The sequence below is a fragment of the Ornithorhynchus anatinus genome, chromosome 4, assembly GCF_004115215.2.
Source record: "Ornithorhynchus anatinus isolate Pmale09 chromosome 4, mOrnAna1.pri.v4, whole genome shotgun sequence".
NCBI classification, from domain to species: Eukaryota; Metazoa; Chordata; class Mammalia; order Monotremata; family Ornithorhynchidae; genus Ornithorhynchus; species Ornithorhynchus anatinus.
In genome coordinates this window covers 64,660,828-64,674,392 of record NC_041731.1, presented here as the reverse complement: position 1 = coordinate 64,674,392, position 13,565 = coordinate 64,660,828, and the positions used below count along the sequence as shown (strand labels likewise).

The 13,565-nt window shown below is 41.6% G+C and overlaps 1 protein-coding gene across 5 annotated transcripts in view; it reads left to right on the top strand.

The window, feature by feature from the left end:
- The window catches only part of UBR5 (ubiquitin protein ligase E3 component n-recognin 5), a 126,599-nt gene that overhangs the window by 52,145 nt on the left and 60,889 nt on the right, over window positions 1-13,565 (top strand). For 4 of the 5 annotated variants that reach the window (XM_029063549.2, XM_029063550.2, XM_029063552.2 and 1 more), the window contains 8 exons: window positions 25-174; window positions 2,096-2,307; window positions 3,868-3,984; window positions 4,069-4,179; window positions 5,140-5,294; window positions 6,650-6,767; window positions 7,569-7,753; window positions 12,197-12,306. In XM_029063549.2, coding sequence (XP_028919382.1) covers window positions 25-174; window positions 2,096-2,307; window positions 3,868-3,984; window positions 4,069-4,179; window positions 5,140-5,294; window positions 6,650-6,767; window positions 7,569-7,753; window positions 12,197-12,306 — 1,158 coding nt within the window. The remainder of the gene's footprint in view (window positions 1-24; window positions 175-2,095; window positions 2,308-3,867; window positions 3,985-4,068; window positions 4,180-5,139; window positions 5,295-6,649; window positions 6,768-7,568; window positions 7,754-12,196; window positions 12,307-13,565) is intronic. The other variant, XM_029063551.2, reaches the window with a different exon arrangement.

Here is a 13,565-nt window from a genome sequence, read left to right as displayed (position 1 = left end):
TTAATCTATTGTTTCTATTTGTAGAAGATCTTATGTCTCTTCTGGATGCTGATATTCATTCTGCACACCCAAGTGTTATTATTGATGCTGATGCTATGTTTTCTGAAGACATAAGTTACTTCGGTTATCCTTCCTTTCGGCGCTCTTCACTTTCCAGGCTAGGCTCGTCTCGAGGTAATTTTGCGAATTTCTCTTCTGCTGAGTAGCTTGCAAGCAGTAGAGTGGTAGAAAACGGTCTTGCATTTGGTTTTTGCATATTAACATTTTAAAAAAAGAGAGGTATATTGCAGATTAGCGTTTTGCATAAGTTTCAGAAAAAGAACAGGCAACTTGTGATTTTGGTTGTTCTAAACACTGATCAATATTGCTCGTAGGAATATTTCAGGAGTGCTACTATTGAATCAGTTGTATTTATAAATCTGGCTTTTCCCTATGAATAGTAAGTCAATCCTGAAAACAATTTTGCTTTACTATCATTTGCAGCATTCTGGAAGCTAGTTGTTTGGGCTTGTTGTAGGTATGCACGATCTGTGTTACCTTTGATAACTCAGTGATTAGTCTGTGAAGTAAGATTAGATGGGAGAGAGATAGGTAGAAAGTAAGATTTTTTTCAGAGCTGGATTAGCAATACAAATTTGCAAATGATAACCTTTCTAAAGATGCAAAATTTCTGGAAAATACTTTAGGAAGTTTTAAGTCTTTAAAAGATGCTCAAGACACTTTGGCCAGTAGTAATGGGCAAGATCACTTACACATTGTTAATCCAACCTCTGCTTTAGTTTGGCTCTGTCCTGCTTTCTATCTTTTGAAAAAGTTTGTATCTATTCATCTCATTTTACTTAAGAATATTTGATGCCATATGCCTGAAAGCAGTGAATTAAAGTATAAAATTAGGGTCAGTTTTGGGGGTCTTGAATTCTGTTGTCTTTTTTGGGACTGTATACTGAGTTAAATGCAGCGTTGGTAATTTGTGGGGACAGCATATTTCATGAAACTTCCATATGGCATTGCGAAGTGATCTTATTTTAAGTGTTCGTTCCCACTGAGCAAAAGACCTATGATTGGAAAAACAACCTGCTAAAAAATATGTTCTTTTGGTATTTGGGTTATCTGTGCTAAACCTTGCTTTTTGCAAACGTATACTTTAATGGGTTAAATGCATCCTGTGCATGCTCAAATATTCAACATCTGACTTCTTCTAAATCCTCCTTTTTTTCCCTCTCCCAAGGTTATTCTATGTAAGACGTTACCAAGAATTGTTTCTAATCCTTATTTTCCATGCATAGTTGACTCTTGGGAAGTTAGTTTTGATTACCTCATTTAGAAAATGTATCTGCATGAGCGAACTGCAGAGTACTGGCTTTAGACAGTTTGTAGGCCAATTGGAGGGGAAGCATTTTGGTAAGGAACTCTTTCCTAAAAGGATCCTTTTTAAAACTTGTCTGGCTCTTTAAAAATTCTTTGAAATACTGAAAATATTTGAATTATTTTGTCAATTTCATAAATCCAGTCCTATAACATACTATACTAAATCAAGGGGTTGGATTATCAAAAACTTTATGGTAACCTTGTATAAATTGCTGTCTTTTTTTTTTTTTAACCTTTTCAAGTTAGTGTTTTGTGGATCTTTGAACTAAAGACTCTCTAATAAATACTCCTTTTTGGCTTGCATAAATGTATCTAACAGACGTTGTAGTTATTAGGCCAGTTTTACGCTACATTCATAAAAGCAGTAAAAATAATTGAAGAGTAATTTCTCAAATCTTGAACTCAGAATCAGTTCATTCTTCTCTCAAGTATTTTACCATTCCAAATAAAAATGGAACATGGGGCTTTGTTTTAAAAGCCGTGATTGGTATGGCAGAAGCCTATCGTATTGCCCCTTTCCCAGAAATTTTTATTTCTCGCTTACAGAAATTTTGGGTACATATGCTTGAAAGGGTTAATATTTTCCATGTTGCATGTCAGATTTCTTACATACAGATTTCTCTAAAAATTCTGTGAGTAGATAAACTGCTGTTAGTTGCATCCCGAAGGGTCTTTACTAGAGAGTGGCTTACTTTTATCCCACTGGTGTGACCCAATTGCATACCAGTTCTCCTTCTTCCCTTAGAGAGAGACTCTGAGCTGTTGCGTGAACGTGAGTCCGTTTTACGTTTGCGTGAACGAAGGTGGCTCGATGGAGCCTCATTTGATAATGAAAGGGGCTCTACAAGCAAGGAAGGAGAGCCAAATCTGGATAAGAAGAACACGCCCGTTCAAAGCCCAGTCTCTCTAGGAGAAGATCTGCAGTGGTGGCCGGATAAGGTATTGAAGAATTTCCCCCCTCTGTTCATGCATGTTTATCAGAGCACTAAGAAAACTTCCCTCTCTCCAGAATTTTCTAATCGTCAGTCGTACCATTTAGAACACTGGAATAAGGGGGAGGTTCTTTTTTTTACTGGACAGGGAACGTGGCCGCCGACTCTCTTGCATTGTACTCTGCCAAGTGCTTCGTTCAGTAGTCTGCATGTAGTAAGGGCTCAGTAAACACCTTTGGATGATGATGGTGATAATGGGTAGGCGTGCTTTGGTAGGTGGGGGTTTCATTGCTTCTACTAGCAGTGGGATTTAATTTTCTTTCTGAAAGGGAAGTCATTGGACTCTCAGTGGAGAAGGGACCATGACGTGTCACATCGGGCATCCTTGTGAGTTGTCAGTCCGACCAAGAATGGATTGCCAGTCAGCGGTGTTTATTGAGCGTTTACTCTGTGCAGAGGACTGTACTAAGCAACTCTGCTAAACAATTTAGCAGGGCTGGTAGCCCGGTCGCTGCTCACGGGGAGCTTACAGTTTAGAGAGAAGCTCACAGTCTCCATGGGTCAGCTCTTCTATGCCAGCTGTACATTTAAGCACTCGCTCTTTACCTGTGAACTTAATGAATTAAAACACTTAGTCTATATATGTCTTATTGGTGGGGGTTGGTCAGGGCATATTGCGTATACTTTTGGAAGAATCTTCAAATTCATAGCTGTCAGATTTCAGAAATGTCCCTAGGGGTTGACCCCGCCTCTATATCCAGTGCTTAGAACAGTACTTAGCTCATAGTAAGCGCTTAACAAATACCATAATTATTATTATTTAGCCAGATTGGGATGGCTTCTAGTTAGCTGTATGCTTTTTTTTTCCCCAAGCCCGCTCATATTTACACCTTTGAGAAAACATTGTCTTTAAAAAGATGCAGGATAGGATGGGAAATTTAGGTATAATCTGAGTCAGGGAATCAGGGGAAGATGATTTGCTTCCATTCTGTTTGTGTTTAGGACCTTGTTGGAAAAATTCAATGCTCAAGTCAGCTTTTGGCACTTTTTTTTTTTGCAGTCGCTCGAAGCTTGGTGCAGATGTAGCCCAATTATTTTTCCTTTGCATGCATAATGTAGAAAGCACTCAATGCATGAAGGAACATTAATTTTGATAAATCTCTTTTGAAGCAAAGGTTACGTTATTTTCTTCTCTGCCTTCTCCTGCCTTACCCTCCCTTCCATCTTTTGCCTGAGTAGCAAAAGCTGGAAAATTACTCAGTTCCATTCACCTCATTTTGTAAAGGATAACTGAAACAAGGGATGCCTTTTTTTTCAGTCAATTAATGGTATTTATTGAGCACTTATTGTGTGTAGAGCACTGTACTAAGCACTTGGGAGAGTAAATCGTAACAGAGTTGGTTGCCATGTTCCCTGCCCATAGTGAGTTTACAGTCCACCTTTGAAATTATGTCCATGCTATGGGGAAAACAGTTTGATATTTAGTAAAGGCTTAATAAATGTAATTATTATTGGGCATACTTTTATGGAATTATAGGGTGGACCTAAAGTTTCCTTGTTTTCGTAGGATGGAACCAAGTTTATTTCTATTGGAGCTTTATATTCTGAGCTCTTGGCAGTTAGTAGTAAAGGAGAGCTGTATCAGTGGAAGTGGAGTGAATCCGAGCCTTACAGGAATGCACAGGTATGGTACCGCCTCAGAGCTTCAATCGAATAAGTCTACATAGCAATTTATAAAACAGTAATCATTTTTCTTATGCTTTCAAAGAATCCTTCATTACATCATCCACGAGCAACATTTTTGGGGTTAACCAATGAAAAAATAGTCCTCCTTTCTGCAAATAGTATCAGAGCAACTGTGGCCACAGAAAATAACAAGGTATGAAACACTTTGCATTACTAATCATTTCATGATTTGAATTCTTAATTTTTTTTTCTTTCACTTGTCATTATGCTCCATCAGGAATGAGGAACTCTTAACCTCACTGACCTAGCACTTTTAAATTACCATCTTACTGAGTCATTAGAGGGGAACATTAGGGATAGTGAAGATCGAAGATCTTCGAAGATCATTCGAAGATCGATGTCAATGACGGCACTCGCCGTAGCCGTACTACTCCTCCAGTCACCCATTGGGGCCACTGTCAGAGGCGGATTAGTTGGCAAGGCGATCTATTGGGCTAAACCAGAAATGGAATTTCCAATCTTTCTTACGGCATGGATTTAGGACTATTGTCAGCTATGTCCAAAGTTTAAATAGTGCCTCAAACTGTAGAGAAACAAAACTAGAGCTGGGCTAGTCAACCGGAAGTTTTGTCCTGAGAGATCGATCCTCCGACCATTAATGTTGCATCAAATTTCCAGGTGCGGCTTAACTTTTCTCCACCAAAGTTGAAAGCAAAACGGACAGGACTTGTTCCAGATTGAAGGAGTGACAAAACCACTAAATGAATATGCACTTTATCCCCAGACCAACCTGTTCACTTTCAGATTTGAAGGAGTCTGATTTCCCAAGTTGTTGCAGGCATAACGAGCAAGACTTAATTTTAGTGTTGTCTCAATAGGCCAGTGTCAAACGAATGTGGACCACTAATTAAGTGTGGATTTTATTGTTCACAAGCAATCGTGAAAGAAATATCCAGAGCATTCTGGTCACATTTGGGAATATCCCAAAGGTATCCGGTTTGGGCATTTGACTTGTACAAGAAGTATTCAAAAACTTCAAGTGTGGGAAGTCTGGCATCTCTGCCTGCCATTCCTTATGTGTGGGATCTTACCCTCCCCTGTTTTTTCAAAAGGTTTTCGGATTGCCTCTAACCTACAACATTTTGTTCTTTAGGTTGCCACCTGGGTGGATGAAACGTTAAGTTCTGTAGCCTCTAAACTAGAGCATACCGCGCAGACCTATTCTGAGCTTCAGGGAGAACGGATAGTTTCATTACACTGTTGTGCTCTTTATACCTGTGCTCAGCTAGAAAACAATCTTTATTGGTGGTGAGTACACGCAGTGGGGAAACTTTTATCGGCCCAGGGATCTGTTATTTACAATCGATTTACATCCCTGCACAGCCCCAGCAGGTAACTGGAAGCGTGGTCGAAGGGAGAGAAGAGGGGAGGGGAGGGAAGAAACGGTCTTGCAGTTGGAGCATCAGAAGATTTAGGGAGTGTCTTAGGAAAGGGAGATCGTGGTGGGTAGTGGGGGAGCAGAAGAGAGGAAGGGCTCAGACCCTCGAGCAGAGGTGCCCGGGGTTTCGGAGATTGGGGCTGGACGGCTGCGCTGAAAGGATTGGGACGGTGGAAGGCTCCAGCTGGCAGTGGCAGCAGAATAGTAAAACATTTGCATGCGACCCAACGCTTGCCCAGACCTACTCTAGAGTATTTATATGCCCTCAGGGTAGGTGAGCACTTAGAATAAATGCAGTGCAAGTGTAAGCAATGAATTGTGTTGCGTTGTTCTCCCCCAAGCTCTTAGTACAGTGCTCCGTTCACAGTAAGCACTCAGTAAGTACCAGTCAGTCGTATTTATTGAGGTCTTACTGTGTGCAGAACACTGAACTAAGTGCTTGGGAGAATATAGTATAACAGACACTTTCCCTGCCCACAGTGAGCTAAGAGTTTAGAGGGGGAGACAGACATTAAAATCAATAAATTACAGAGATGTACCATTAATCGCATCTCAATTTTTGGAGAGTAGTAGCTAAAACAGTCCTAAAGAAAAACCCCGGGGAGGAGTGACCCACAAGGGCTAGGGGAGGCACTAAGTGTGAAACTTAATCACAGCAGTGTGGTGTAGTTAATCTATGTTAATGTCTCCCTGCTATAGACTAATAATAATAATGTTGGTATTTGTTAAGCGCTTACTATGTGCAGAGCACTGTTCTAAGCACTGGGGGAGACACAGGAATCAGGTTGTCCCACGTGGGGCTCACAGTCTTCATCCCCATTTTACAGATGAGGGAACTGAGGCACAGAGAAGTTAAGTGACTTGCCCACAGTCACACAGCTGACAAGTGGCAGAGCTGGGATTCGAACTCATGACCTCTGACGCCAAAGCCCACGCTCTTTCCACTGAGCCACGCTGCTTCTCTAGACTGTAAGCTCACTGTGGGCAGGGAGTGTCTGCTAACTCTGTTGTACTCTTCCAGATGCTTAGTACAGTGCTTTCCACATAGTAGGCACTCGATAAATAGCACTGATTAATGTGCATGCTTAATAAACAATCTGATGATTTTGAGTCATGAGCTTTTGCAAGTAATAGCATATTTTGTTATATACTTCTGAAATGACTGACAGAGGAGTCCAGATTTAGTTAGTTGTTGGCTGATAATGTTTGTTTTCCTTTTTTCTAGGGGAGTTGTCCCTTTTAGTCAAAGGAAGAAGATGTTAGAAAAGGCTCGGGCAAAAAATAAGAAGCCTAAATCTAGTGCTGGAATCTCCTCAATGCCAAATATCACAGTTGGCACCCAGGTAGGGTAAACTCCAGAATATTAGGTTTGGTGGGGAATGAGAAATTGGGTCAAAATATATTCCTGCATGTGTGCCTCCTTTATATCTAATTTTTGGCCTTACAGGTGAATTCTGTGCTACCTTCCTAAAAGTAGGGTTCCTCTTTTTTTTTCTCCTTCCCAGCCCAGAATTCGTTAGGTCGAATTGAGTCCTGGCGTAATGAAAGAGAACCATGTCATCTCACTGTAGCTAGTATAAGATGGCACTCTTCATTTTCCAGTCCACACTTTTCCCTCTCTCTGTCTTTTGCCCTAATCAAGAACCTTGGGTCAATCTTTGAAATGTCCCGCTTTTGTTCCCCACATAAGCAGATGTCGTATCTAGGTCTTTTCTTGATGAAATTTCACTTTTTGTTCCCTCCTGTCCCCAACACCAAATCTCTTATCGTAGCCTTGGTTATCTCATGCTTTTAGAATAGTTGCTCAGGTCATCTCAGTACACCGTTTGGACATGTCTCATTGCTGCTCACAATCCTTTAGTAATTCTCCTGTGCTCTTCAGATCAAGTGCAAGTGTCTGACTGGTAGCCGTCACCATTTCATGTTTGTCTAAAAGAATGTAAAATAAGGGTCTGCATTGTTTTACCCCTCCTCTTTTGGGATTCATTTATCAATTAGAAGTCCTAAGTCTGTACAGTGCTTGGAAGGTCCTCTAATTTGCCAAGCCCAAAGAAGAATATTTGAGAAGTTAAATTTAGATCTCTTTTGTATAAGAATTACACGATGAATTGTTAAAATGTGATCTTTGTGATCTGGTTTGTCAGGTTTGCTTAAGAAACAATCCCCTCTATCATGCTGGAGCAGTGGCATTTTCAATTAGTGCCGGGATTCCTAAAGTTGGAGTCTTGATGGAGTCTGTTTGGAATATGAATGACAGCTGTAGATTCCAGCTGCGATCTCCAGAGAGCTTGAAAAACATGGAGAAAGCTAGCAAAACGACTGAAGCTAAGTAAGTGCGCTTAACTAACTCTCTTATTTTTGAGATAGTTACTGTAAGTTTAACCAGTGGGAAGATGAATCTGTGGAAAAGGGCCTATCGGAAAAAGGTCCCATGGTGAGTACTTCTAAAGGAATTGCAGTCTGTCCGTAAGACGACTAATAAAATGTAATTATGAACTCTTCCCCAGCAGCAGTAACGGCGACTTAGTGTGTCTTGAGTAATGATAATAATAATCATAATGTGGTATATGTTAGGTGCTTACTATATGCCAGGCACTGTACTGTGTTGGCTGGAGGGAAGAATACAAGCAAATGGGCTGGATACAGTCCCTGTCCCACACTGGGAACAAAAATCCCGATTTTACAGATGAGGTAACTGAGGCCCAGAGAAGTCGAGTGACTTGCCCAAGGTCACAGAGCAGAGAAGTGGCAGAGCTGGGATTAGAACCCATGACCTTCTGACTCCCGGGCCCGTGCTCTATCCACTAGGCCATGCTGCCTAGGTGATGTCCCAGGCCATGTCAGTAACAATAATAATAATGACATTTGTTAAGTGCTTACTATGTGCAAAGCACTGATCTAAGCACTGGGGCAGAGAAAAGGTAATCAGGTTGGACACAGTCCCCATCGCCCGTGAGGCTCACACTCTTAATCCCCATTTTACAGATGAGGTAAGTGAGAAGTGAAGTGACTTGCCCAAGGTCACACAGCAGGCAAGTGATGGAGCTGGGATTAGAACCCATGACCTCTGACTCCCAAGCCCCGACTCTTGCCTCTAGGCCATCCGAGGTTACATTTGCCATGCCAGAACGGTACAGGGTGGGTTGAGACCATGCTATTCAACTATACTTCCCCTCATGACCTCAAGGCTCCTTTATGGTTAGAAAGGCAGTCTGTGCTTCCTGCATTTCAGCAACCTTCTCTGCTTTGCTTTTCCAACACTTGGTTCTGATAGCATCACGGCCACAGTTTCTTTTTATTGGCGCAGGTTATGGGAGATTTTTCGTGAGGCACATAACTTCCAAAAAGAGATCAGCTAGGGATACCTGACCTGCACCTTTAGGTTTTCTCTTCATCCCTCACCCAAAGAAGACCCACTTACGTGATCTGCATTTGGAATGTCAGATAGAGTCCCTTGCAACAGGAATCCTACATTGACCCTATTGATTTTAAAGTTTTCTACTGAAGAGGGATAAATCAGTTTTCCGGTTTTTCTTTTTGTTGTTGTTGTCAATTAAAGAGGACTAGCAATTGGTTTGGGCTGCAGTTTAGCATTGCAGTCCAGGCTTTACTCACCCCCAGTCCATGTCTGGAAAGAAACATTAATTACCTGTGTGTATGTCTGCAGCCTTTGAAGTGGCTCTAATAGCCCAGCTCTCATTCTCTTTTCCCTTCCCCTCGAAGTGAGATAAGCAGCCAGATTTCATTTACTGGGAGAGGGAAAGATACCTGGGAATTTGATTTTCAGATTTTTTTAAAATTGTACTTTTATAACCAAAATGTGCCTGAATTTCATTAAGGATTTGAAGGACTGGTTTCTTGTCAGTGAAAGGTTTCCAAAAGTGGGAATGGAACAGTCAATCTCAGACCGCCTCCCCAAATAGCTGGCACCTTGTCCGGAAAGGGGGCCGGCCTTGTCCCCTCTGGGTGCCTCGCTGAGAATAGCTCAGCAAGAAGCAGGATGGTGCAGTGGATAGGGCCCAGGCCTCAGAGTCAGATGGTCGTGGGTTCTCACCCCAACTCCGGCACATGTATGCTGTGTGACCTTGGGCAAGTCACTTAGCTTCTCTAGGCCTCAGGGAAAATGCGGATTTCGATGGTGAGCCATGTGTGGAATAGGGCTGTGTCCAACCCGATTTGCTTTTATCCGACCCAGTGCGTAATGCAGTGACTGGCACATAGTAATCGCTTAACAAATACCACTAATTATTATTATTATTATTATTATCAATAGTAGTAGAATCTCAGTAGCTCACTTCAGGCACTTAAGAAGCATTCCAGGCACTCCCTCTTATTGCACGAATAATGGGGGTTCCAGTTCACAAGAGCCCTCTTAATTTGGCTTCTCTCTAGATTATAAACTTGCTCTGGGAGGGGACTGTCTGTTAAGTCTGTTGCATTTTACTTTCCCACGCGCTTAGTACAGTGCTCTGCCTAGAGCGCTCAAGAAATATCATGGATTGATTCTTGTAGCTCTGGGATCATTGGCTCTTTGGGCTGGGACTGCAGCCCCTGACCTCACTGCCACAGAAACAGCCTGTGTTTGGGGAGTTCCCCGTGCTTCAGCTAAGGATTTCCTAATCAGCCAGGGTCCTTCCACCCTTCCTTTCCTTTCTCTTGAGGGCAGTGCTTTTGTTCTTCATGCTCTTTATTAGCAGGGCTCCTGCTGTGTTGTGAAAGGGAAGTGGGGGAAACTTAGGGTTGTGGAAGGGGCAGAACCCATCTCTTTCCACTAAGACTAACGGCTCTCTAGGAAAAACAGTTTAGAAGGTGTCCGGAAATAGGTACTCGAGATGATCATCTGAAGTAGTTCGCACTCCTATGGAGAGCTTAATTTTCACTAGGTAGCCTTTCCTTATTGCTGCAAGCAAGCATTCATTCTTGAAGCTTGTTTTGAACTAGCCCAAAGTTGTCTGAAGTCTTTCTCTTCTCAGGTTTTGAATAATGAAAATTATCAGTCGAATGAAAGAAAGCCATAAGTGAATGAAGAGGCACCAGGATGGAAACTGTAACATAAATAAACTAATTCTTCTTGACCTTGTTATTAAATCCTATTTTAATAGGACTAGTGACTTGTCAAGTGACTAGTCAGCAGTGGCCTCCGTCCACATCACTGGACCCACTTTGCAACCATGTTTATTCACTGAAGAGTAATGCTTAGTATTAAATGTTAGAGTGAAGGGTTTTAAGAGATATTTTTGAAAAGGTAAAATTCATATTCAGTATGCTCTAGTTGGAAGTTTCATTTCTTCTTTCCCTTTTAGGACTTTCCTCATTCTTTAGTTTATGTTGAATCAGAAAATTTTTAGTGTCATGTGTTTGACTTGAAATTCAGCAGTTCTCACTGAAGGGACTATTAATTGATACCCTCTCTTCCATGCAAGATGGGTAGTAATCATTTTAGGTTTTTGACCAAGCATCCAAGAGGGGCAGTAAAGGAAGCCAACAGCCTCAGACTGCATTATCATGCCATCAACCTCACACATAGATTAAATATGATAATTCTGAGTGAGCAAGAATTGCAGGTGGTTCTTGGATGTCTTCGTTTGCCTTCTGAATATTGTGCCACTTTCCTACCCCTCACAACCTTTGGTTCCAGCATGGCTTAGTGGAAAGAGCCCGGGCTTGGGAGTCAGAAGGACTTGGGTTCTAATTCCGGCTCCGCCACTTGCCTCCTATGTGACATTGGACAAGTCACTTCAGTTCTATGGGCCTCACTTCCCTCATCTGTAAAATGGGGATTAAGAGCGTAAGCCCCACGTGGGACAGATACTGCGTCCAACTCGATTTGCTTGTATCCACCCCAGTGCTTATTACAGTGCCTGACATATAGTACTCACCTAGCAAGTACTGTCATTAAGTCGGTATAATTTCAGAAGATAAGAAAAAATTGTGCCATCACCAGCTTATTTAAATGAAATAACTATAAAGCATACGTGTACCACACACGGTCACTTTTAGATGTAGTGGGTAGTGGATCAAGTATGCTTCCTTAATCCATTACACCCTCTCTTTAGCAGAATTTCTTCTATAACTGACTTAATCTGTAATTGCTTTGGACCTCAAGCAAGCAGAAATTTGTTTAAAAATAATACATTCCAGTTTGCACAAGCTGATTTTTCTCATAAGGAACTTAGAATGTCTTGGCTCCTGAGAGTAGTGAATACAGACAATTACAATTGATTGGCATGTGTTGATAAATTGATAATTATGGTATTTGTTAAGCGCTTACTATGTGCCAGCACTGTTCTAAACACTGGGGTAGATACAAGGTGATCAGGTTGTCCGACATGGAGTTCACGGTCTTAAGCCCCATATTACAGATGAGGTAACTGAGGCATCGAGAAGTGAAGTGGCTTTCCCAAGGTCACACAGTAGACAAGTGACCGGAGCTGGGATTAGAAACCATGTCCTTCCACTTCCAAGCCCGTGCTCTTCCCACTAAGCCGCACTGTTTCTCTAAATTGACCTTCCCCTGTGTTTCATGAGATCTCCAACTTCTGCATATCATAATTATAAACTACTGAAAGCTTCAGTGTGATATCTGGATTTTATTCCGTACAACGAAATGCCAACAAAAGCATCATTAAAAATTTTGAAAGATTTACTGTGCAATTTACTTTCCAGAATCTTCATCGACTTGCTTTGTGTCGAACAAGTCTGAGAAGTGAGGATTTTGTCCCAACTTTGAATTTTCTGTGTCTCTTAACTGGAATCTCATTTTATATCTTAGGCCTGAAAGTAAACAGGAACCAGTCAAAACAGAAATGGGGCCACCACCATCTCCGGCTTCTACATGTAGTGATGCATCTTCAATTGCAAGCAGTGCATCAATGCCATATAGTAAGTCAAATAGATGGTGCAGAGTTGCCTTAAGCCATAGCTGTATAAATGATCCCAGATTTGCTACATGTATATGTTATGACTAGTTAATTTCCTTCCAAAGCCATTTGTTTCCTTCGCTGACTTTATGTAATTAAAGAGTTGTGGCAGGTGCAAAAACTTTCCAAGTCACCAAGCATAAAGAGACAGTTTTTGCTTCACTTCTTGTAACTGTAAAAGCTGTCATAGAGTATTCGTTTTTGCTATGCAAAACCTTTTGTTTTATGTTGCTCGTGTGCTGTTCATCTTAACATCTAGACGCTTTTCATTAGACCAAAAAAATGAGCCAGCATTCTTTTATTTTCACCTGGAAAAGAAAGGAGGTAAAGTGCTTAGTGCACTATTCTGCACATAGTAAGGCTCAATCAATACCCCTGATTGACAGTGGGTATTTCATTCGTTCATTGAACTAGCTTAGGCAACTCCTGTATAAGTTTATTTAATAGTCATCCTACTGGTGGTCAGTGGAAAGAGCGTGACTCTGGGGATAAGGAGATCTGGGCCCTGGTTTCAACCTCTTAAGGAAGGAATCAATCAATCAGTGGTATTTATTGAACGTTTTTGGTGTGCAGAGCTCTGTACCAAGCGCTGGGGAGAGAACAGAATGCTTGCTAGTGCTAGGCCGCATGTGTTCGCGAGTTGGGATTTCTGCCCAGGATCTCAACTGGCAGGTCTCTGGAACTGATAGGTGGCTACCCCTTTTAGGCATTCAGATTTTAACTGACTGCAGTGATGATGTGCTATACTGTGAAATCAGAAATTCTCTTGTGTTTAAATGTGGTAAGCCATTTCATAGAGACAGCACGGTGTGGTGGAAGGACCATGGGGTGGAGCACCTGTGGCTAGTCCCAGATCCTCTCCTCGCCTGCTAGATGACTTTGAGCAAAGTAACTTAACCTCTTTGTGCCTCAGTTTCCTCATCTGGCCATTGGAGAAAATAGTAATAGTAATGATGATAATTATTTTTATTTAACACACACACACTATCATAGTTATAAGCGCTGGGATATACACAAGATAATCAGGTTGGACAGTTCTTGTCTCACAAGAGGCTTTGCACTCTAAGGGGGAGGGAGAATAAGTTTTTAATCCCCATTTATCAGTTAAGGAAACTGAGGCACAGAGAAGTTAAGGTTATACTGCAAGCAAGTGGCAGTCAGCTTTAGACCTCAGGTCCACTGACTTCCCAGGCCCATGTTCCTTCTGCTGGACCATGCTGC